Source organism: Engraulis encrasicolus, chromosome 14 (assembly GCF_034702125.1).
Source record: "Engraulis encrasicolus isolate BLACKSEA-1 chromosome 14, IST_EnEncr_1.0, whole genome shotgun sequence".
NCBI classification, from domain to species: Eukaryota; Metazoa; Chordata; class Actinopteri; order Clupeiformes; family Engraulidae; genus Engraulis; species Engraulis encrasicolus.
In genome coordinates, this window is record NC_085870.1 from 6,340,443 (window position 1) to 6,366,906 (window position 26,464).

General features: G+C 46.3%; 1 protein-coding gene across 1 annotated transcript in view; it reads left to right on the plus strand.

Annotated features, from left to right (window-relative positions):
- The first annotated feature begins 8,788 nt into the window (after positions 1-8,788).
- Positions 8,789-26,464, plus strand: part of lrrc38b (leucine rich repeat containing 38b) — a 33,159-nt gene continuing 15,483 nt past the window's right edge. Inside the window, exon 1 of the mRNA XM_063216312.1 lies at positions 8,789-9,434. Within this exon, the coding sequence (XP_063072382.1) occupies positions 8,789-9,434 (646 nt within the window). The remainder of the gene's footprint in view (positions 9,435-26,464) is intronic.

Consider the following 26,464-nt stretch of genomic DNA (forward strand, 5'->3'; position numbering starts at 1 on the left):
GTGCTGATGCCCCTGAACTGAAACCCTGTTTTGGCCTTGAATTTGCAGAGAACTCAGATAATAAGTCCCCTTGTCGTGGTCCGGGACGTTCTGCCCCAGTGCACACACACCATTGGTCCCCTGACCATGATTGTTATTGTGCCGAGCTTATTTATCAGGACAGGTATAGCCTACAATAAAAAAGCCAGATCAATGTGGCCATCGCGGCAGACAAGGTCAGCACTCAGTGCCGCCTCATTTCTCTCTCCCAGAATGCACCGGCGGCTGAGCTGCCGCCCCCTCCCTCCTCCCTCAACTCCCCACGACCCCCTTCCTCTCTCCATCGCACTCCATGGCTTTCTTCACCTGTGGGAGCAAGCAGGGCCGCTGACAGCTTTTACTGGGCCCAGGACAAAAGCCATCTGAGAGGGCCCCCCATCCAATACTTACAATGTAATGAAACCCAATTTTAGGGCCCCTGTCTCTCTGGGCCCGGGACAACTGACCCCTTCGCCCCCCCTGTCGGCTTCCTTAAGAGCAACAAAAGACCAGACGACTTAACTCTCAAGGATCAATGACGGTGAGCCAGTTGAACAGAGCCAAGAGCGTCCAAAAAATGGCCTTGATTCAATAAGTGGGAAAGGAGTCCATGCCTTTTTAAAGGAATTTGTGTTTGAAAGTTGGACATCAGTAAAAAAAAAATCCAAGTGAGATGAAATGTTTTCTGTTCACGTCTGTGACTGTGACACAAAAAAATAATTAAAATTATCATTGTTATTTCAAAGCAGACTATTGGCATTACCAGTTTAGCATTTGAGGAGTACTCCTATAAGAATACAGGCAAACACATTCACTAACTACTAGTATTTCATTTCATTTTATTTTATTTCAATTCATTTAATTTCATTTCCTAATTTTTTAACAGGGAGGTTTGCATATGCGCATTTGGTAGACCTTTCATGCAGGTTGGATGGCCGGCGATCATACCTGTAACAGCATTGCTATGAGATTACCAAGAGTCTTAAGTAGATTAAGTCATGGTCATTATCATTATGATGCCAATAAGGTTGTTACAGAAGTTCTGCATGAAAGGGTAAATAGCCACCAAGAGGATGTTTTTGCCTGTTTTCACGTTTGTTACTTCATAAGTTAGTACACAGGGTTACACACAAAGTACTGGATGGGTTTAATGGAATGAAACAGCCTAAACTAGATCTGATATATTTTTGGGACTGATATGAATTGCTACAGATAAAGACATAGGCTACTGTGCTGTATGAGCAGGACATTAGGGCAACGCGTGTGTGCATGTGTGTGTGTGTGTGTGTGTGTGTGTGCGTGCGTGCGTGTGTGTGTGTGTGTGTGTTCGTGCGTGCGCGCATGTGTGCATGTATTTTATTTAACTGAACCATTCCCTGTTATTGCCACATCCCTATCTGTATTACCGAAGTATCTGTATTATTATCTGTATGAAAAGTGAAGTTGGTTGTGATGGTGGTCCTGTGATGGTTCTGTGGTTGTGATGGTGGACCACAGGGGGAAGCAGAGCAGAGTGTACTTGTAGAGAGTTACTTGTGCACAATCCCTGGTGCTGAACAAAAAGATTACGTATTTTTTTCAAAAAGGTTCGCACACTCCTTTGATTTTTTTTCTTCTTTAAGTTATTTGTTCTTCTTTTTATTCATTCATTCAATGGCAAGTTAAGAAAAAATAACTTAAAGAAGAAAAAAAATCCAGAGGAAGCAGAGCAAAGCCCATTATGGCAGAGCTTACTGCTCCATATTCTGCTCCCGTCGTCTCCCCCCATAGTACTAAATGTGCTCCGGGGCCACCTACTGCTCGCTGTCATTACCGGGCCACACCGCATGTGCTCAGTATGCAAAACGAGTGACAGGAGCGAGTCCAAAGGGACTTGTTATTGGCACAGGCTGTTGCAGTGTCTAGGCTTATTTTATAGGCGGTGGATGAGGATGAGGATGAGGATGAGGATGAAGCTAAGGCACTGTAGGTAGGTAGCCACTGACTGGAAGGGGGTAATGAGGTGTCAGAGCTATTGCAAGTGTCCTCCAGTCGTTCACGATAAAAATGTGGTCCCTAATTACACTGGACTGGCTGAGAAGACTTTGCAGAATTCTTTTTTGCTCAAGTGTCCTCAACTACAGTGCTACAGTACATTTCCCAAGTCATTTTTCTGACTGAAGAGACTAATGGCTGCTGTGACCAGGGTTGCCAGATGAGGCTGAGGATTTCCAGCCATAAAAATGCTCAAAACCCGCCTTGAAGCTCAAAATCCTGCCCAAGTTCTATTAATTCCTATGGCAAAAATTGAGCGGGTTTATCTGCAAAATGCCATTTTTACCCGCACACGGCCATCCTAAGCAGCCCAATTGGGCGGGAAAGAGGCCAATCTGGCAACACTGGCTGTGACATGTACGTTCGCTGCTACACGCGATTTTGGAAATGATCATTTTAAATTATGCAACGTGGTATTATATAAGGAATAGGCCTATAAGTAGCCTATATTCAGTGCTGCGATTGAGTTGTCAGATAAGCATTTGAGGACGAGACCACATCACCAAACAACCACAGCACCGTTACTGATGCTGTGTTTGACATGTGCAATCAAACACACTTAATATGGGTTAATGAGTCCTTATGTGGGTTACAACAGAGCTGCACAAAAGGAGCTCACTGGGGTTGCCCCATGAATGTGTGACTCAAACACTCTCAGAAATTAACTACAGCAAAGGGGTTACGTGTCAGTGGCTCCTCTTCGCTGTTTGTTTTGTAGCCCCTTAATGCACGCTGTACCATCTGAGGCATGCTGTAATAGTCATTGAAAGGTTAATTACCATAGTACTACTCTACTATGACATAACAGAGGGCCTTTAGTAATGCACTACGACTCGGTCATTGCCATTCTGGTAACAACAAATGTATAACGCTGTGTCTTAATGGGTTAGTAATCAGCTGCAAGAGATCATTCAAAATGGCCTCCTTGGGAAAACATACTGTGGCGTGGTAAGTGTTAGTTCTGAGCGGTTGTATGTTATGTTTATGAGCTTATGGGCTTATTTCTGTGCACGTATCTTCCCTCATTGAAAAACCGTCTGTGTCCTTGAGGAAGAAGATCGAGCAGAGCAGAGTCTGGGTAATAAAAAACGTGCACGGCCACATCCATTTTATGAGCATTATTTATTACGGTGGAGCAATATCAACCTAAATGTTTCACATGACCTTAAACATCCTTTCTGACAGGATAGCTCTGGCCTTGAGGTGAACATTGAATGACGTCCTACTGCTCTTCTCCTGTCTGCAAAATTCTTCATGGCTCTTTTCTGTCAGCTTCAGGTTCGTGCTGAAAATGAACAACTGCTCTTCAAACAGATCAAGATTAAAATGTTGCCCTTCATAGATCGTTCATTGAACGACGAGAATAAATCAGTTTCCTCTGAAATATATGTAAATATTATTCCATTTATATTAGTTTGATTGATTGTAATGTGCAAAGTTTTGACTCTGACCTGAATGTGACCCAACCCTTCTGTCCAGTTGGCCATCAGAACTCATGATGAGGGAGTTTGAACAAGTATGTGATTGTCTACCTCTGGTGTCTCGACCACATTTGTATTCACACATCTACACACAAATGAAGAATGATCTGTGGCCATTTATATTCTTTTATTGAAGCAGACTCTCTTTAGCTGTCTAATTCCACACCAATGACCTTCTTAAAATTCAAATGGCCCAGAATAACTTGCTAAATCAACTGACCCTTTTCAACTCTTCCCTGGCTGCAACAAGACCGTACGTGCGAGGTGTGTGAGCGTTTGCAGGACAAAGCGATACTTTGTCACCAGCTAATTTGACAGACGCTCCTCTCCTCGGCAAAAGTATCCAGCCTGTTCTGATCACAGGTGTCTGGTATTGGCATCAATGGAGAGAGCTCAGCTCAGGTAGCTATGGGATTACAGCCAACGGGGAGCCGCCGGCGCCGCGCCGCGCCGCCACCGCAATCCATCTCACCCAAATGAGTCTGAAGCGGTAAATACGCTCCTCGAGCATTATGCAGATGGAGAGAGAAATGGCAGCATAAGCCACTGGTCTAGCAGTAATAACCCAGTTCATGAATAAGCAATGTGCTCGCTTTCTGGTTTAAGGAGCATTAGAAGTTCTCCCCCCCCCTCAAAAAGCCCCCAACCCCTGCCCGCTGGCAACATCAAAAAGACATGGAATGGAAATGGCATGGCGTATTTTGAGGAAGATCATAGCTCAGTTAGGTTTATTTGTGATATGGAAAGTTCACAGGTGAATTTCAAATTGTCCGTACATCTACATGCAATAACAGCACATCCTGGCCTGAAGGATATGCAGACGTTGGTGTTGAGGTCATGGCATTTTGATTGGTAACACAAGCGCTCTAACCGTGTTAGTGCGTATTAGCCACATCAAAGCCATCTAGCTAGCATTAGCTGTGTCAGGGCAGTGACACTTATGGCTCATGTTTCCTGTAAATGTGATGAATGATGCAGCGTTCTGCTGGAAAATCTGATTAATGCCTTGCACTGGGAAAAATGGCGATGTCATCAAGTCAGCCTCAAATGTAAATTGATGACATTTCCACAGACCTTCTAGCGGATGCGAAAATGTCATTAGGTGCTTGAAGCACATTAATTTTCCAGGAAATTAATCCCGAGATGGTACATTGCTTTTTTGTTTTGGCATTCGTGGAATGGATTCATCAGTTATACACTGAAAACGACCTCATTCGCACATCATCTAGAATTGTCTTCCAGTTGTGCCATCAATAGCTACCTTAAAGTATTCTTATAGGCTTGCGTAATTATACAATATTTCAGTGTACAATGCCATCAATGCTGCATGGGCTGGAAACATTTTTATGGAAAGTTTAAAGCTCAGCAAGAAAACACAAATAACTTGTGTGAGGGCAAAAATGACTAGAGCTCTATCCGAATCTCTCTCTCTCTCTCTCACACACACACACACACACACACACACACACACACACACACACACACACACACACACACACACACACACACACACACACACACACACTCACGTGCACAGTATAAAAGAGGAGGTGCTTGGCATGCGGTGTGTGTTGACGGGTTGAATCTGTAGCAGGCCAATCAGCAAACAGAGGGTGTGCAGTATATTCATGACCGAGGATGACATTGACATTGTGCATTGAATTTAGCACAAAACGTCAATGCCATGTCTGACGGACATTGCTGTAGCTAAAATGTAAAATGTGTAAAACACGCTACTGATTTGACGTCACATGCCAACAGGACACATCCTCTCTCTGCATCTCTGGACATTATCCTTCCATGCAATTCAATCATCCTCCCCTTCGTCCTCCTTCACACACTCCTCCTCCTCCTCCTCTTCCTCCTCCTCTACTACACCCATTGCTCTAATTCCATTTCCCTGTCCCCGAATCCCCTGCGAGACCCTTAATTGAGAATGATTATTAATGTCTCTGTCACAAATTCCCCCTTGTGGACTATTGGGCTTCATTCTTCACTGCTGAGCAGAGGAGGATAAATGATTGAACAGAATGTTGAGCGGCTACTTAGTTGAATTAAAAGCATGTTTGTGCTTCCTGTAATGAACCTAATCAACTGAGACTGCACAGATGCATTTGTTTTAATGTCATAATGGAAAAGCGCATCAGGTTTGATAGGGCATGGCTGATGTTCCCAGAGATACAGGTTGCAGACGCGTGCACGCCAGGGCCGGATTAACGCACAGGCTAGATATGGCTGCAGCCTAGGGGCCCCCAACTGCCAGGGGGCCCCTGACTGGCCAAAAGTGGAAAAATTGTGACAAGGCGCAATATTGAAAAATTCATCCGTTATGCTGACTACACTTGGTAGACATGTTACCCTTACTAGCTTGTAATTATGACACTGTCTATGTAAATGTGTCCCGAAATTTGCCTTCCAGGGGGCCCCACAGAAACCTGTAGCCTAGGGGCCCCGGGTCATCTTAATCCGGCCCTGCGTGCGCCAATCCTTTGACAGTCATATCAAAAGGAGCATTCTGACACGGCAGCGTTGTGTAATGTTGTCCCAGTTTTGACAAGACAACGTGTGATGCAACATGACGGCTGTCAATCAAAGCATCGAATTCTAATATCATAGAGCACACAGTATGGAGAGATTCTTCAAGTCTTGAGTCGCTATATTTGTTTGAAAAATGTACAGTAGTACGCAAAATGAAGATTGAGCCTATATTGAACATTTCGTAATCAATGGGCTGTTGCTTTATCCACGGGGGGCACAATAATCTATTCTTGTCTAATTGTCTCCAGATGACATAATTACACCTTATCAGTGTATTTTAATGAAAATCTGATTTGGCTCAGCTGAAAGGATGAGTCTATTATATATATATATATATATATATATATATATATATATATATATATATATATATATATATATATATATATATATATATATATACAAATCTATTCCTTCCCACAGACACCAATGGCCTGATATAAGCTGTGAGCACTGTCACTGTGATAATCTCTGGTGGGATGTCATGTGATGACTCTGCCCGGTTCACACACACACACACACACACACACACACACACACACACACACACACACACACACACACACACACACACACACACACACACACACACACACACACACATACACGCATACCCTAGTGGTAAAATTAAGATTTTACAAGATAGAGAGAGAGAGAGAGAGAGAGAGAGAGAGAGAGAAAGAGAGAGAGAGAGAGAGAGAGAGAGAGAGAGAGAGAGAGAGAGAGAGAGAGAAAGAGAGAGAGAGGCAACACCAGTGGAGTGGAGATAAACAGCCTTGTGCATATGTTGCTTGCACCAACGTCTGCCTGGACACTAATCTGTATGCATATGATTTCTTTTTCGGACCCTCCATTGTGTTCGCCATAGCAACAGAGTGCCGTAGTCCTGCTGTGGAGAGTTTTTTTTTCTTTGTCAGGCTCACTGGCTGCCGGGGAATCGTGCTGCAGATACAAGAGGAAGCCAGAGACTAAGAGTGATTGTGTTTGTGTGTGTGTGAGAGAGAGAGAGACAGAGAGAGAGAGAGACATAGAGAGAGACGGAGAGAGAGAGAGAAGACGAGAGTGGGTGAGAGAGAGAGAGAGGGAGAGAGAAGGCAACGCAAGCGAAGAGAGATGAGGAAAGGCTAACAAATGCAGCCCCCCGTGCGCTTCAGTGCTTGTCGTCGGTGAAATCGCTCCTGCTTTTGGGTACCCACCGTCGCCACGTGACATCTGCTGCCGAGTTCCTCCTAGGAAGAGGACAGGAGGAAGAGGAGAGGAGGAGGAAGAGGAGAGGAAGAAGGGGAGAGGAGGAGGGGGATGTCAGAGGGTGGTGGTGGTGGTGGGTAGTAGCACCAGCCGGGGTCATCATGGTTTTGCAGCCATTAGACATCTGGAATTCCTGTGCAGACAGCAAGATGACAGGCAAAAACAGTACGGAGCGATGCTGCTGGAATGCGTCTATTCCTACCGCGCCGCCGTGCCACAGATCCCTGCGCTATATGGATCCTTTTTTGCTTGAGACGCCGGGTATCTCTTCTGCTGCTGGTCTGTGGGCATCTGACAGCCACTCTACTACCACCAGTCTGGATTAGCCCCCGCCAGCTGCCCCCCTCACCCACATCTACCCACCCCCTCAACCCCTCTCTTCTCTCAAAGTCTCTTATTCCCTCTCTCTCTCTCTCTCATTCTCTCGCAGGCTTTCTTTTGTGTCTGTCTTGCATGTGCCTCTGTGTCTTCTGCCTCGGCTATTCTCCTCTCTCCTGCTTGGCTAGTTTCTATTTACCTCCAGAACATAATCTCCCCTCGCTTCCCCTCCCCTCCCTCTCTCTCCCTCTCTCACTCGCTCTGCCCCTCGGTCTTACACACACAGACGCACACGTGTGCTCTCTCTCTCTCTCCTCCCACTCTCTCGCTTGCCCCGTCTCTCTCTTTCTCTCTCTCTCTTACACACACACACACACACACACACACACGCGTGCACACTCTTCCTCTCTCTCTCTCTCTCTTGCTCACTCATTCGCTCCCTCCTCTGCTCTGTCTCTCCTCCCCTCGCTCCGCTCCTTCAAAGCCAGCAGTGTGTTGCTCGGCTCCAGTCTGCCTGATACATGATCCCGCGGAAAGCAGCAGTGGCAGTAGTGGCGACGGCAGCAGCAACAGCAACAGCAGCGGCAGTAGTAGTGTGTGGCGTTTCGATCGGGGCGCTCCGCCGAGTGCCCACGCGCCTTCAGCATCTCCGCGTGTGTGCCCGCCGCCACCTCCCTCCTCCTCCTCCGTCGGCCAGTGGGATGCTGGGGGGGCACAGGCACTGGCACTGACCCACTCCTCCTTTTCCTCGTGTTCTCCCCCCCCCCTTGCCCCTTTCCCTTTTCCCTACCCTTCCTCCCACCCTTCTCTCCCTCCCTTTCTCTGTCTCTGTCTGTAACCCTTCTTAACCTTTTCACCCTCTGACCTCTCCAACAGCCAGCCCCTATCCTATCCTATCCCCGTCTCTCTTCTTTCACTTCCCCACCTTCTTCCTCCTCCTCCTCTCCATCCTCATACCTGGGACATCCACTACCACCCCCATTCTCACCCCATTCTATCTTGCTTTCCTCATTTCTTCCACCCACCACCAACCCACTCCTCCTCGCCCTCTCTGTCTCTCTCTCTCTGTCTCTCTGTCTCTCTCTCTCCCTCTCTCCCTCTCTCTCTCTCTCTCTTCCCCTCCCCTCCTATGTGTTCCCCTCCCCTTGACCATGTTGTCATGTGTCTGCTGCTGGCTCCAGCCGTTCTCCGTCCTCGTCGCCCTCCTGCTGGCCTTCTCCGCGCTCCTGACGCTGGGCGAGAACTGCCCCGCCAGCTGCCTGTGCCCGGACCCGCACACGGTGGACTGCAGCGGCAAAGGGCTGACCCGGCTGCCGGACTCCATCCCGCTGGACGTGCGGCGCCTGCTGCTCTCCGACAACTGGATCCCCTGGATCCCCGCCGACTTCCTGGTGCTGTACAGCGACCTGGTCTACCTGGACCTGCGCAACAACTCGCTGGCGCGCATCGAGCCCGGCACGCTCGGCACCTCGTCGCGGCTGGTCTTCCTGGACCTGGGCAGCAACAACCTGACGGAGGTGGTCAGGGGGACGTTCGGGGAGTCGCGCAGCCTCATCAAGCTGCGGCTGGGCAACAACCCGCACCTGAGCGCGGTGGACGAGGACGCCTTCGCGGGCCTGACGTCGCTGCGCGAGCTGGAGCTGGAGCGCAACGCGCTGACGGGCCTGCAGGTGGGGGCGCTGAGCCAGCTGCCCTCGCTGCGGCTGGTGCGGCTGGAGGGCAACCCATGGGTGTGCAACTGCAGCTTCGCCAACCTCTTCTCCTGGCTGATGGAGAACCGGCAGAAGCTCCCCAACGGTGAGTCCATGGTGGTGTTGGTGTGTGGCCTTTTGTAGCTCAACGATCAACTTTACAACTTTACTACTGTGTTTTGAGAAGAAGAGGTCATGTCAGTGTAGCTTTTTATATCAGAACTTTCACTTTAGGGGCTGAAAGATCTCAGGCATGGATCCTTGAAATCATTGTTAGGTACATTCAACATTTGCTTGTAGATGGTCCTAATAACTTTTGATGACTGATCAATTGATCAAGTTCAGGCATAGAATTGTTTCATTCTCTCTGCCTTGCTCTTGTCACCTTGTCTGGCTTGTCACAGAATTGTAAATAAAAAAGCAGCCCTGACACATGTGGCTCTGTGCATCTCAATCTAACACCGGACATTGAACATCTTGAGAATAAACCATGTGAGAGCTATATACTGTAACGGTAGGGACACATACACGCGAATTTGCGAACTTTGCCATTCATTCCTATGAGAGAGGCGAAGGCAAGCGATGGCAAGCGACAGCAAGCGAACAGGAGCGAAGCGAAGCGAAATTATTAAAGAAAGTTTAATGTTATGCAAATGAGGAGCGAATTCGCCTGCCACGGCCCAATCAAATCAACAACATAACTGTTCCATTCCATTTGATTCGCCACGACGACCTGATGACGGTTGGATTTCGCCTCTCTTCGCTTCGCCTCGCTTCGCGTCCTATGTGTCCCTACTGTAACATCTCCACCACAGCAGCAGTATAGCAGTATCCTCGTTTGTGCCCCACGGCTCTGTTCTGTTCCCTGGTTTATTTTTGTTTGTCTCATACAATGAGGAACCCCCTCCACTGTTCTAAATTAGGCTCATCCTTTCGCCACACCCCCCCACCCCCCCCCACCCCCCCCCCACCACACGGAGCACAGGCGGTGGATGTGGAGGGATGGGGTGGTGGTGGTGGTGGTGGGGCGACGGGGAGTGTTGAGAAGCTATATCAGTAAACAAAGGCTGTGGACGCCATGTGGGTTTTCTCGTGGTGGTGGTGGTGGAGTTTGAGTGGGTTTTTTGGGGGGAATCTCCCACAGGCAGTGAGGAGGAATGGGGTGGTGGTGGGTGATGTTGAGAGGGTATTTCCAGGGAAGCTGACAAGGCGGGACACATGGGTCAGTTGTCTCGGGCCCAGGAAGAGAGGGGGGCCCAGAATTGGCTTTTCATTGCATTGTTTTTATTGGATGGGGGGCCCTTTCAGATGACTTTGCCCTGGGCCCAGCAATATTTGTCAGCTGCCCTGGGTATTTGGACGCCATGTGGGTTTTCTCGAGGTGGTAGTGGAGGTGGAGGTGCTGGTGGTGGTGGTGGTGGTGGTGGTGGTGGTAGGGGTATCTCCATACTCGCCCACGCTCCAAGGGTGAAGCCTGCTGGACGCGCACCAGCTCCTGATTAGCATTCTGCTCAGGACTGTGCATCGTGAGTCGGCTCGTCATGCAACATGCATGCCAAGCACCTCCCACTTTTATACTGTGTATGTGTGTGTGTGTGTGTGTTTGTTTATTAGGATACACCTAATGTGCCTGCATGCTTTCTAGTAGTGTGTGTGTGTGTGTCTGTGTGTGTCTGTGTGTGCGTGTGTGTTTATGCCCAAGTGAGAGGATGTAATTTTAGCTGTGTATGTGTGTATGCTTTATGTCTTTGTTACCCAGCATTGTGTGTGTGTGTGTGTGTGTTTGTGTGTTTGTTTGTGCGTGTGTAGATGTGTGCGTGCGTGTGTGTGTGTCTGTGCATGCAAACGTGTGTATGTTTGTGTGTACCGTATGTTCTGTGAATACACGTGTTTGGGCTGTGTGGGTAAATATAGCTCCATTGCATCCATGCTGCCTCACTGGCCGGAGCGCAGTGAGAAAATCCCTGAGAAAACCCCCACTGCACTGCCCGCCTGGCTGCCCACTTGCCCACCTCCCTGCCCGCCTAACTACCCAACCCACCCACCCCCGACTGACCAACCCTGCATGATCCAGGCAGCTCTGGCCCTGAATCGTGTCGCGTTTCCGCTTGGCTTGGCTTGGCATGGGTTGGCACCGCTCAGCTCAGCCTGGCACGGCACAGCCTATAGCTTACCGCGCTCCGATTGGGGAGGCTAAAGCAAGGCGCTGATGGCTTGGCATGGGTCTGGCAAATCATTTCAGGGAACACTTGCTAAAACACTCCTTCTAAAAATGGACAGAAGGAATGAGTGGGAAGGAAAGGAGTGATGACAGACTGTGTGTGTGTAACAGAGGACAAAAGGTGGATCATCACAAAGAGCACCCAAAGGCAAGGAGCCACAATGGACTAAAAAGAAAAATCTGCTTACAAGGAGATCATTCACTTTGTGGATGAAGTGCATTCTCCTTGTCTGAAGAACACACACACACAAAGGAAGGCAGCAGAAGTGCTGTGAAGATCAATGTGCTTTACAACAACAACAACAACAAGAAACAAAAAAAACCCCGGAAGAAACACAATGAACAAAGCAAAGCAGAACTAAGTCAAGAATGTAATGTCACATCTGCTCTTTGGTCTGGCCAGCCATGAATATACACTTTGTACCTTGGTGTCTTGGTTAGGGATGCACGATGTGAAAAATTTCGGCCGATACCGATATCTGATATTGATATTGCAGTTTTGGCCGATAACCGATACCAATGTTTTTTTTTTTTTAAAGAGATAACATTTAATACAGATTTAATACATAGATAAAAATAGAGACAAACTAGAAGACAAAACAATGAAAGTCACCATCAAGTAGAATCTTTTAGAACTGTAACATATTTAAAAAAACGTTGGCGTTAACATCGGCCCAGTTTTAGCCATCGGACCGATGTCCGATGTGTTGAGAAATGTCAAATATTGGCCGAGGCCGATGCATCGTGCATCCCTAGTCTTGGTGCCCTGGTGTCCTTGAAAGATCAGGGACGTTTGCATCTATTTACTCATTTCAGTAAGCAGGGTGTCCAATGTTGGTGTTTTTTAATTCGGTCTTCCACTCTGTGAAATGGTGAAACTCCTGGCCAAACTGCTTGATTGTTAGTAGTTTCCTCTTTGGTTGCCAACCATCTGTCTTTGGCACAAGGGGATTTATATCAAGAGATGAAGTCATACCAAACATAAGTTAAGAAGTATTGAATATGATTTCATAATCTGAGGTCAGGCAGCTATGACGGTGTGTTTATGTGTTTGTGTGTGCGTGTGTGTGTGTATGTGCGCGCGTGTGTGTGTTTGTGTTTATACGTGTGTGTGTGTGTGTGTGTGTGTGTGTGTGTGTGTGTGTGTGTGTGTGTGTTACGTAAAGCAAGTGCCTAGAGGAGAAAAGAGGCTGTTTGTAAGGATCACACGTGCTCTTGTCCGTATAAGAATGCCACATCCCTTGAGAGAGAGACACTAGAGAACCGGATTACTTGGGTAACCTCGTTTCTCAAAAACCCGGGCGGGCAACCTTGGGAAATCTGGCAGTGTCCCAACAGGCTCTCCCCTCTTCACTCTCCGGGTATGAAAATTACACATCCCCTTTCCTGTTTATTTGCCGTTCAGGGCACGGATGCGTGTGAGACAAGCCCATAAGACAGTGTCTTTTTTTTTTTTTTATAATAATAAAAAAGTGAGTAATATTGTAGTCTGCCAGCAGATTTTCCTGCAAGGGTATTGCAGGAGAAACACTTTCGTCCCATGGGCTGCTCTTGTACTGTTGAGTACAAACCTGCAAAAAAAAAAAAAGTTAGAACTGTGCCGCCTACAATCTGCCCACGACTTATCTCTCCTCCCCATGTAACATATGGCGGTGCCATCCTACACCAGCATCCAATTTTCGAGGCCTTTTTTTTGCCCTACAAAGGCTTTGCTGATAAAATGCAGGGTTGGTCAGGCGGGCGGGCGGGCAGGCTGGCCAAAGGGTAGTCGACATCAGGCTCATTGAAGTGGGTGCAGCGCACTGCACATTCATCATGCGCCTGGGCAGCGGGCACTATGCTGGGCATTGTGAATTTACTTTGGAGGAAGAAAGCCAAGCTCATGTCAACAGCAGCGGCAGCCACCACTGCCACTGCAGCAGCAGCAGCAGCAGCAGCAGAGCCACTCCAGAAGGCAGCCCAGGACTCTCTCTCTTTCCACACACAGGGACACACATGCATGCACACCCAATCGCACGCACGCGCATGCATGCACGCGCATGCACGCACGCACGCACACACACATGAACGCACGTAGGCACGCGCACACGCACACACAAACGCACACACAAACGCACACACACAGGCATACGTGCACACACATGCACACACACGCACGTACACAAACACATGTGCGCACAAGCATAGTGCTTTCTGTCTTACACTTTTACTTGTATTGCCATTCTCTGTCACAACTTCTCTCTCCCAATCTCACCATTCAATCCATCCCCCACTCTCTTATCCGCTCTCTTTCTCTATCTATCTCTCTCTCTCATGCAGTCTTTCTCTCACTTTCGCTCTATTCGGTCTCTGTCCTGGCTACCGGGAAGAGGCTGGGAGGGGAAGAAGGGAGGTATATTTGGGCTCGTAAATTGAGGAGGGACTGCGTAGAGGATGGAAAGCGAGGTGCGTGCCCAGGCCCTGTCCACATGAAGGCCGCTTATTTCCACATCAGTGGCTCCTTAGACACCCCAAGGCTCCTGGCGGTATGACCTGGTCAGGACTGGTTGTCGCTCTGCCCCCTCCATGAATAAACCATTCACAACCTTTCCGCCTCACGCCTCGAGCGCAAGAGGGAAACAGGCCTTGCTAACATGCTCCTGTGCATGTGTGATCAAATGCATACTCTACGTACATGACCTACATGTTACATGATTCACATTCCACTAGCAAGATTTATATGATTTCATACGGTTGTATACAGGGCTCTAGACTATACTTTCTTACCACCAGCCAAAATGGTTAGTACCGGTAGATGTAAATCTGTAAATCTTACTACAGTAGCCAAACACATACTCTCTAGTGGGTCTAAAGTGGCAACTAAGTTGGTATTTTCTACCAGCCAAACTAAAATTTCACCAACCTTTGGCCGGTTGACTGGTGTTAATTTAGAGCCACGGTTGAATCACCAAAAAACAACAAGGACCTACATAGAAAACATTATTTAAATCTTGCTTAGGGAACAGAGTGGGGGAGCTTTTTTTTTTTTTAGCATAGCGATGCAGCAGTCATCTTCCACCTGTATCCCATATGTTTTTCTTTGGACAACAGCACCATGCAGTGCCTCATGTTATGTGCTCCAGAGTTGAATCTTTTTGCTCTGGGCACAATGGAACTAGACTGGAGGGTGGTGAGGAAGGCCCTACTCCTGACGTCGACACAGAGTGTTCAGTGTTGCCATATTGGGCTGTTTCCCACCCAATTGGGCTGCTTAGGATGGCCGTGTGCGGGTAAAAATGGCATTTTGCAGGAAAACCCGCCCAATTTTGCCCATAGAAATCAATAGAATTGGGCGGGATTTAGTGCTTCAAGGCGGGTTGTGAGCATTTTTTGGGCTGGAAATCATCACTCTCATCTGGCAACCCTGAGAGTGTTATGGGCCTCGGTCATGGGCTTTATTTACAGGCCACCGACCGAGACTCAACAAGTGTGTTGTCTGTCTCTCCATCGACTCCATTAAATCATCCTCGCAGACATACGTGTTTCGATTTGCATTTTATAGCCGTGCTGTTAGAGAGAGGGGGAGAGGGGGGGGGGGGGGGGGGACATTTGACTGTGTTAGACCTCTAAATGAGATTCCATCATGCTGGCAAATGCCCTCCATTTCCTATGCATGAATGCCACTGCAGAGCCATAACCCAGGAGAGGAGCAAAACAGCATAAGTCTTTTATTTCCCTCGGCGAGTTTAGCGAGGTTGTGCGCATCGATCATTATGGTACCAATTCTGGGAAGCCCATAAAAACCAAATGCTTCGGGTGCAGAGTAGAAGAGATCATTTTGGACTCACAGTGGAGCAATGTTGGGCCTTGCTTGCCTGCTTGCTCATTACCTACCTACCTGTGGCAAGAACGAGGAGAAAAAGCAGACAAAGTGCACCGCAGCTGTTCCCTGCTTCCAGGCAACAGCTCAATCAAGGACTGGAGAATATGCTGACTTTTTGGTAATGAAATTGCAGCCATTTTACAGTAATAAAAAGCATATTTGTGTGTGTGTGTGTGTGTGTGTGTGTGTGTGTGTGTGTGTGTGTGTGTGTGTGTGTGTGTGTGTGTGTGTGTGTGTGTGTGTGTGTGTGTGTGTGTGTGTGATAGAAAGAGAGAGATCGAGGGAGAGAGAGAGAGAGAGAGAGAGAGAGAGAGAGAGAGAGAGAGAGAGAGAGAGAGTCTTTGTATGCGGCATCAGGAAAATAAATGAGTGCATTAACATCACCACAGTAAATCTGGCCAAGAGTGAAGCACGGTGTTTGTGTGATGGGATTATGCAAGCGGAGGTGCATTAATGGGTTAGTAATACAAAACCATGCTGTATTTATGAGCCTTTTGATGGCAAGCCTGTATAGCAAGAGGCTCCAAATAAACAACTGAGGATTATATATGTGCTTAATTACTTGAAAATAATTACATATCTAGGCTACGCTTGTCCACTTTACCATACCACCGTACCACTTTATCATAAAAAAGACGGGCTGGGACATGGTGCTATTTTCTGTCAACACACAAGTAGGAGAGGAAAAAAGTCAGAGAATGATGATGAATCATGAGCCATGATTTTCAGGACGTGGGTTTTTCCTCACAGCACTGCACTTTATGGTGCAAACCAGACATCGAGATGAACTCCATTCCTCTTGATGGTATTTGGAACCAACTCTCCCATTTCGGAGGATCTATGGCTTGGCCAGCGAGGAGAGGCTGGAGGGAAGAATGACAAGGCCTTGTTTGAGGTGCCCCCTGAAAGTGGATTTTCATCCAAGAGTGAGCATTGGTGATTACTTTCAACAAGAAAATGGCTCCATCCATCTCGACCTGCTTTAAAAAAAAGAAAAAAAAAAGGGGGGGGCCGTGATTTACCCCCCCCAGGGATAGCTCTCATAGCTTCATGAGGCTGATGATGAATAGGGGGTGTAGGACATCCATTGAAATGCAGTCAAATGACGGCCATTGGGACCGGCTTTGATATAAAACTACGATGGAGACCCTGAGAAAGGCGGTGAGCGAGTAAGAAGACCGGCACCCAGTTTTGTGTATTAGTATAAGAGTATTTTCCACTGCCAGTTTTCTACCTGGTATACCACGACTCGGTCGGTTCCGTTTCAATTAAGTAGGTACGGCAGACACAGCATGGTACCGCAAAAAAAAAAAAAACAGCCCTCATTTTTGGGGCCAGCTGAACCGAGCTGAGCAGGTCTTTCATTGGCTAGAATCCTGTGCGTCAGCTTGGTCTTACCGGTGAATCAAAAAATAATCAAGGCGGCCACGAGATCAACTCTCTTGGAATGCTCTTTAGTTAGACACTGTGTAGGCAGAAATCAACAACGTAGTGTCCAGATATAATGTTGCTAAAACTATTTATAGCCTACTTCGATAGAAGAGATATCTGTCTGCCTTACATTAAGTCAACTAGCCAACTTAAAGTAAATCTACGTAACAACGTAAAAAACGTAACTCCAACCATACTCCGGGTAACACGGAACCACAAACCGGGTTGGTTTAACAGCTCGTCACCACACAGCACGGCACAGCTGGGTTGTATGTGGAAAAAAGCCTGTTGTGAACAAGATTTAGTGGAGACTCAATAGAGTAAGTTGTAGTGATGTATTTCCATGGATAAATGGATTGAGTGGGAGTCTGTTTGTCTAGATGTAGGTTGTGTAATAGCTTGCACATGTGTCTGCCTCTTTGTGAAAATGAATGTGTTTGTATGTGTGTGTGCGCCTACTGTATGTGTGTGTGTCTGTGTGCGCGCATGTACTTGTGTTTATGCTTTCGTATTTGCACGTGTGTCTGATGTTTTTGTGCACTGTACTGCATGTACGTAGGCCAGCGTGGCCGCCTGACCACCAAGCATGTGGTGACAGATGGGCAACTCATTTGGCGAATGAGGGCTTGCCTGATAATCTCCTTCCTCCTGCGTATCAGAGGGCTTCATGAAAATAAATGAGACCATTACAGACAAGCCTTTACGACTCTCCCAAGATAACTGTTGCCGAATGAGTCAATTCCGTGGCCGCCTAATGGATCTGATTCAAATGGTATGCGTGTGTGTACAGTACATAGCTCTTTCTCTCTCTCTGGTCCGGCCCGTTGAATTTCATTTAACCTTTAGCGTTGTAGTGTCACACCGGTGTGACGGGAATGTTCGGGCAGTGAAAGTTCAATAGAATTCTGGGCGCCACACAATACAATTTGGAATTCTAGAATCTTGCACTGTTATAGAACGCATTCTTTTTATAGAATGCTCAAAAACCCACACTCATAAGGGACACTGTGTGAGATTTTTAGTTGTTTATTTCCAGAATTCATGCTGCCCATTCACTAATGTTACCTTTTTCATGAATACTTACCACCACCATCAAATTCTTTATCAAGTATTCATTATGACTGGGAAAATTGCACTTTTCATACATGAAAAGGGGGATCTTCTCCATGGTCCGCCATTTTGAATTTCCAAAAATAGCCATTATTAGCTGCAAACATGACTCTACTTGGACCAAACTAGAAAATATTTGTTTATTACTTCAAATACGTTCATGTAAAGATCAAATTTGGCAATTGGCAGCCCAGTTTCAATGAGCAGCGTAGTTGCAGTACCCTTTTTGACCATTTCCTGCACAGTGTCCCTTTAAGCCTTAGCCTACTACATACCGGGCTCACTGAGGTTTGCATCATGGCTGGTGCATGTCTCTGGACATGTGTGTCCATGGTAGAGGCAATGCGGGTGGGTCATCCCTCTGATCTGGACACCACCAGTGTTGTGGTTGGTCGGTTGGTGGAGGGCGAGGGTTTGTTGTTGTAGGTTTTGATTGCGGTGCCATGTAAACACAGCATCACTGTAGCTCATAAAATCACACACAGCACAGGCAAACACAAGCACAGACTCTCTCTCTCTCTCTCTCTCTCACACACACACGAACACACATGCACGGATAATACATCTGTTTTATATAGCCAAGCACTTTTCATAGTACTGAAAGCCGCTTTTACACACACACACACACACAGACACAGACAGACACACACACACACACACACACACACACACACACACACACACACACACACGTATAATACATCACGACTCACATCCACACACAGATATTCCTATGTCATGCACACGTCTTATCTTTGCCATATGTTGAAATCCTGTGATCTTATGGATGAAAGAACTTTACAGAGAGGTGATTAGAAATGGGGGCAGTGTATATCCAGGCTGGGAAAAAAATAGGCAAATGGAAAACACACACACACACGCAGCACACACACAGTAAATTCTGCAGTGCTCATTTAACACTTAGAGGGTTAATTTGACCTTTTTGGACTTAAATGAACTCTTTAAGTGTTGAATTAACACCACAAAATTTACTGCGCACACACACACATACAGGCACACTCACACACACACACACACACACGCACACAGGCACACACACACACAGCAGATTAATATATCACCTGGAAAACATGCACCCACTTCAATATGTCAACTGAATATTCAGTATGTTGGCCCAGATTTATGTTGTTCAGATGAAAGCATAATAATATGTCCCCGTTTGATGCATCTGTTTTGGGGGATCCCTGTCACCGCCCCTCCTGGGAGCTATGAATGTTTCAAGGGGGAAAGGAATGAAAACATGATCCACAGCTGCACCCGGGTTAAAGATGGACAACACACATGCATAATTCATAATGCATTGTGTGTGTGTGTGTGTGTGTGTGTGTGTGTGTGTGTGTGCGCACGCACGTGTAAGAGAGATAAACTGACCTTGTGTGTGTGTGGGGAGGTGTTGTGTGTGTGTCTGTCGGTGTGGAGTGGGGTGGGATTGGGATGGGAGGTGTCGTAACCCAAAGCTCAGACAGACCCAGAGTCCCCTCCTCAAGAACAGTGGTGAGGCCCCCGACAATTATACATTTGTGTGTGTGTGTGTGTGTGTGTGTGTGTGTGTGTGTGTGTGTGTGTGTGTGTCTGCGTGCGCGTGTGTGTGTTTGCTTGTGTACAGTGTGTGTGTGCATGTGTCTGATTGGCTGGGAGATGGGGAGTTCATGTGATGCTGACAGTCTCCAGGTGCATTGGCCATCAGGGATTCTCCAATTACTTTCCAGTGATCAGTTCACGTGTCCCTAAACCACCCACAGCCACATTATCCGTGCACTGCAAAAAAAAACACACTCCATCCATGTGTTGGGTAAAGAAGGTACAGTATAGTACAAACTGTGACTTCTCACACATACTAGGGATGTAAATAAAATCGAAACGTATCGATGTGTCGGCCGGCGATTTAATCGAATCGCATCGTATCGTGGGGCATTCTTAAGAATCAAATCGCTGGACCCTGTGCAATGCCCTAGCTCCATAACACAATAGAAGTGGAAAAGTAATTGGAAAAAATCGAATCGAACCGAATCGTATTGTATCGTGGGAAATTTTTAAGTATCGGAAAAAAAATCGAATCCCTGATTTAAGAAATCGATACCGTATCGTATCGTCTTGAAGGCTGTGATTTACAGCCCCTAACACATACTGCACCATACTTCAGGGCCAACAATGGTTATCCTCATACAGTGAGACAACAAATTGAACAGAGATGAAGAATGTTGCTTTACACTTTACAGTCAGTTGTTGCAGTAAATAACCCATTAGCAAATGTCAAGCTGTGGAATTGGCCTGTAACTTCCTCAAGGCTAAAGCTAGTGTAGTAACTAATTCGCAGATTCACTGCCTACTGTATGCCTATTTGTCTTGAGCCTGGGGGTAGTTCAAGGCAAGAATATATTTGTACAATTCAGTGATGGGTTATGGTTAAATCAAACCATATGAAAAGTTATAGCACAGTAAAAACTCCAAACTTAGTAACCTAGCCTGGTCCTGACCATCCCATAATACTACCATTTCATTTCGTATTTATGGTCTGGCATTTGTTTGCTCCGAAGCGATTGTGGGAAGCAGGTTTGCTCTCATTTATGGTTTGAAATTATTGGACACCTCTCACCCAATCGCCGGCAGTTACACAACAACAACATAGCGCAGACCAATGGCTCTGGCGCAGATGTGTACATCATTGTCACGAGCGTCCTCCCCCTTTCGCCCCCACGTGGGGCGCTTATTAGCTTATTGGCTGTTTTCTGGGGGGGCGTTGCGATCAAAATCCTACTGCTGCAGGCACTCCACAGAGAAGCACGGCCAGATTACCATAGTAGAGCCAATCCTTTGGCGGAAGTACGTAGGATGGCTCGCGAGGCTAATTCAAACCCTGTACTAAACCATTTGTAATCAGCCTTCAGGGAGCCCCTGGGTAGCAGTCGGTCTATGCTTGGGGTGTCTTCCTAATGATTCATTTTCGCCAGGGGCTATATTTAAGTTTGTGATTATTATTATTATTATTATTATTATTATAATTATTATAATTATTATTATTATTATTATTATAATCATAGACAGTATGACCAGCTCAACAGTTCATCTCCATTCAATGTGAATACCGATAGCCTACCCCACTGAGACTCCTCTGACCCTGGGCAATGAAGCATTAAGCCCGCAGTTGGCCTATTCTGAGAGAGAGAGAGAGAGAGATAGAGAGAGAGAGAGAGAGAGAGAGAGAGAGAGAGAGAGAGGAGTCATGTATTTTGTATGAATCTCACCTCTCTCCTCTGTGGTTGATAGACATGCGACCTAATACTGCTTTGGGAGGGTTTGTTATGGATTTATTATTGTGTCCATTGAGCACTAATTCATCCATGAAATTACATGGTGAGACAAACAAAACAAGACGCGTTTGCATGCCCTTGCCAGAGGAAGAATTTTTGCTTCAAAACAAAAAAGGCAAACTGCTCCCTTCAGGGCAGGATTTGAGGTAAATAATCATATCACACGGTGGCGGTTAATTTGGGAAGAAACAGGTCCTAAATTGCATTTTAAGTGCCGTGCAAAACTGTGTGTATGTGTGCCTAAGAGAAAAGACAAATGTATTGCTTGAAGAGTTGTGAATATGGTCTCTGAATATGAAGCTCTTAGCTATCTCTCCCTCCCCCCTCCTCTCTCTCTCTCTCTCTCTCTGTGTTGATGTAGCAAGCATGGTGGTCAAAAGGGGTGAGTCTGACAGGGGCATTTTATCTGAAAGCAGCAGGTGTTGCCGGGACAGCGTCGTTGGCAGCCGGCTCGCTCTGAAAGACCAACAGACTCTCTTACTTACAAGATAAACATTCCTCAGTGTCTTTCCTCTTCGTATCTCCTCTCCTTTCTTGTTCTTCCATGTCCTCCATGTACACATACATGTACTGGAGTATGCTGTTTTTAGCATTAGAGATGGTTTCCAACCATAAAGCGCTGCAGGCATGTTGTTGTTGTTGTTGTTGCATCTCCTTGTCCATGAAGAGTGGCTCATGGAAGCATCATGTGACCGTGATGTCATTGAATCCCCCCTATCGAATATGGAAAACCCCTCATGCTTTCTATGAGTCATCTTAGGCCATAGCTGTCACAGTTACTCTCATCACTCCACGGCGGGCGGGCATGTGGACCTCATGGCTTCCATCTGTGATGATGCAGCCCTCCCTTTCTCCGTTCCGCATGGTGCTGCTTCTCCTCTTCCTCCTCTTATGTCTGCATGCTGTCTCAGTATGTCACGCACATGCAAGAGCCACACTGGTTTCCTTCCCAACACATTTTTTGTGGGGGGATGATGGGTGCTACGTCAGAATGGATGAAAATGAAACAATATTTGCAGTAAATAGCAGCCAAGTGTACACTCTAAGAAAATTTCCCTGCAAAATAACGGCAGTTACTGGCAATTATATTTACCTGTAATTCTACTGTTATTTCACACCAAAAATCAAATACAGCTCATTGCTGTTTAATGTATCACAGTATATAACATTTTTTCAGCAGCAATTGAACTGTTAAATAACAGTACTCTACAGAAAAATAACAGTACATATCAGTTAAAAAGTTGAATTGTACTGTGTGATGACAGGCAAATACTGGGTCATAGTTGTATTCATGAATATGGCCATGGCAACTTCCCACCCCACCCATCATTCTCCATAACTGTGGTACCCTGGCCATGTTACCACCCCACCCTCCCATCGTTCACCATGACTGGAGTGCCTTGAGCATGATACTATGGCGCAATGCTGTATTGAGAAAATGGTTTGCGGTGGTCCTTTGAAAGTGTGGGCATGAACAAAATGTCAGAGTACGCAGTGCTATGTTACAATGATAGTGTGCAAGGTGGGCTTTTTACTGTATCTCTTGATGAGCCAATGATGAATATAGCATTGGTCAGTCTTTAAAAAATTATTTTGCACCAAGTAGCACAGCAAACAAGCAGCACTACAAGCTAGCTCTCAAAGCAATGCCCAATTTGCAGCAGGCACATTATATGCCACAATGCCACAAATGATGCCACATACAGCAAGCTTTCACAAAGAGGAAAGTGTGCAAGCATGTAAGCAAGCTTGTAGGCAAGCTTGTAGGCAAACAAGTGCTATGCTGTGCCATGCAGGCCAGCCAGCAGGCAGGCAAGCAACTGAAGTGTTGATAGTCCAGATTTATATACAGGTGCAAGAGTACCATGTGACCAGAGTCATCAGGCCCTTGGCAGGTGACGCCCGTAATTGAATAATGGCATAACAGCCCTACTCAGGTGAGGCCAGGCAATGATTTGCAGATTGGTTTAGATGGGGCTGCTTGTTGCAAGAGTGTTACAAGTTCTTAAAATGTTTCAGCCATTCACACTTTCATCACTATCAAAATGCATGTGCTACTCACACTTTGCTGCATCAAGCACTTTTTAAGTATTGCAGTTTCCTTAGAAATTGTTTCATCATGCTTGATAGTATCAGATAATCTTTAACCAGTCAGAATGACTTCAGTTCTTCAGGTGGTATTGAAGTTTGATGGTGATCACGGACAAGTGGAGGATGAATGGGTTTCAATGGTGCTGCCTAAAATAACTTGTTATTTTAGATGCACCGGATCCGGTTCCCGTTCCGGATCCGGATCCGTAAGGATAATAGAGTTTTTCACAGGGTCCGGGTCCGGCAGGATCTTAAGCAGTGGATCCGGTATCCGGCATGTTACCTAAAAATCAGGGTCTGGTGCATGTCTAGCCTAGGCTTTTCAGTCTTTCACAACCCCAATCACTGCATGGAGTGAAATCCCTTTGGAAGCGGCTATTGAAGGCAGTGTGGCAATAAGCCAATGAGTCTAAACAATAGTTTGCGCCAACGTAATAAAAAGGGCCCACGTGTGCGAGTAGACTATATGTTTCAAACCTTTTGTAGGATCCGGTATCCGGTTCCGGATCCGGCAGGATCTTATTCAGTGGATCTGGTATCCGGCAGGATCCTAAAAATCAGGATCCGGTGCATCTCTAGTTTTTTCCACAACGGCGAATACTGCTATTGTGCAGTACTTACTGTTTATGCTCAATATGTGACTCAAAGTAATATTTTCACAGTAGTTGTCTGTTTTTTCGAAAAGCAGTAGAATGCTGTTGCAGAATTTCCGTAAATAAACAGCTATTTGGTACAGTGTAGGTCTATCTGTCTATAGCTATATTTTAACAGAAGGGACACAATCTAATCGTTCTGATCTGTTGTCGGTTAGTTCGCACACTGAAGATCAGAAATTCTGTAAGAAATTAAGATTAAGATTAAAGGGGCACAAGGTAGGATGACGTCGTTTGCGCTGTGCCCATGGCATGTCTGTCTCAAAATCTACACCGTAATGAAAAAATGCTGTTCAAATAAACTAGCTCTGAGAATGTTTTTCATCACAGAATGCCAGCAGTTGATACGAATCTGAATACGGTATGTAAAGCGATTTTTTTGTATGAAAAGTGTTTCCCACGACACTCCTTCAGACCACTCTGTCAAAACGTTGCATTTGGGGTTTTCTGACAGCGGACCGTGGAAGTGGCCGTGAGAGTCATCATTCACTTACGAACGATTCACATAACCATCGACTGACTCGGGACAGTGATTAATTAAACATTTAATCCTACCTGGAGCCCCTTTAAGATCAAGATTAAGAAAATCATGTCTTGTGCAGTATATCTTAAATGAAGAAAGAAGTGATTTTGATCAGGTTCAATACTGTACCACTCACATCTACCACTAAGACGTGTATGAAAATATTTAGCAAAATGTCACTAATAACAATTAATTCCAAAGCATATCTTATTACTAGTAACAATGGCTGTCTTGCTGTCATGGGTGATGTGTCCATTGAGACCAATGTTTCAAGAAGGAGGCCGCACTTTGCATAGTAGTGTTTTTAATTGCATAGACGCGTTTCGGCGTGTGCCTTCTTCAGTGTGCAACAAGAGTAAAAAAAAAAACAATCCTAAATACCCACATCCATTGAGACCAAAAAAGATTTACACAGCCTTCAGATAATGAATCACTGGTCACACAGTAAACGCCGATGCTCTAGCCCTTTTATTGTGCACTTAAAACCACCTGTTCTCACACAACTCTTGTTCATGCTGCTGACTGGTCAATACTTGAATCAATCTCAATTGCAGATGCCGGTCTGCTATTAGACGGTAGAGAGAAGTGAGTGGGGACTGGAGGGAGCGAGTGAGGCGAGCGGCAGTGAGAAGTTTCCAATAGCTGCCTGAGTTCGCCAGCCAGGGAGCTCGATCAATCAATCAGAGCAACAGTCAGGAGCTGAGGGGACAGATGAGGGGGCCTAGCCCCTGCCTCACCCAGGCGCTCCCTTCTCCCCCCTCCTGACAATCACCCTGATTGTTACCCCCCCCACCCCCTCGGCAGGAGTTGATGTGTGGAGTCAGGGGTGGACTGGTAATCTGGCATACAGGGCATTTTCCCGGTGGGTCGACAGTACCCAGGGGCCGATACTGCTGTTGTTGTTGTTTTCCTGGGATTGGCCCACAATTCAGAAGGGGGAGGCCCATTGGTCCATCGATAATATAAACAGTAGATTCAGCCAAGTCAAGATATAGTATGAAAGTGGCATGTGTGTGTTCGGAGGCCAGTCTATGCCAAAAATGCCCGGGCCACTTTTCGGTCACAGTCCAGCAGTGCGTGGAGTAGTGCAGTCAGGGCTACTGCTGCAGCTGGAGGGCTGGCCCTGCCACCGGTGCACCCCCCCCCACCCCCTGAAAGGCTGTCTGAATGGCTGTCTCTCCCCATAAGTCTCACTGTCTCCCCATCCAATTGTGTCTGAGCGAGGTGGGCTTTTTAGCCGTAATGGAGATGGGAAAACTGCAACTGCAACAAGTCAGTAGTAGTCGGTCCAATTAAGACAGCCTGCACTGGGCACAATGAGGTCGGAAATGACTGCCACACCGGAATAAAGGTTATGTTCGAAAGATATGTTTGGACAGCCACACAGTAAAAAAAGAACTGTTGTTTTTACGGAAAATTGCTGGCAGCAGTGGTTGCCAAAGTCTACCTTTAAACAAATAACGGTATATTTCCTTTTTACATTTTACGGTAAGATTATGGCAGCAGTGGTTGCCAAAGCCTACCGTTAAATAAATAACGGTATTATTTTTTTTACATTTTACGGTAAAATTATGGCAGCAGTGTTTGCCAAAACAGATTGGACAGATTATACTCAGGTGAGTTCAATTATAGAGTTACAATCAGACAACTGATTGGACTGATTATACTCAGGTGAGTCCAATTATAGAGTTGCAATCACAGACAACTGATTAGACTGATTCTACTCATTGGAGTCCAATAAACATCAACTTAATTAGATACCTAAATAAATGCCCAATTGCCAGGTTGTCTAGTGCAGGCAGGTGAACCAGTCTAATATCATCAATAAAGGGTATGCAAATCCATTCTTTATTTAAAAAAGGCCTGAAAATAACCTTAAGGAAAATGAAGGCCAAAGCTAGCGGGGCAAGCAA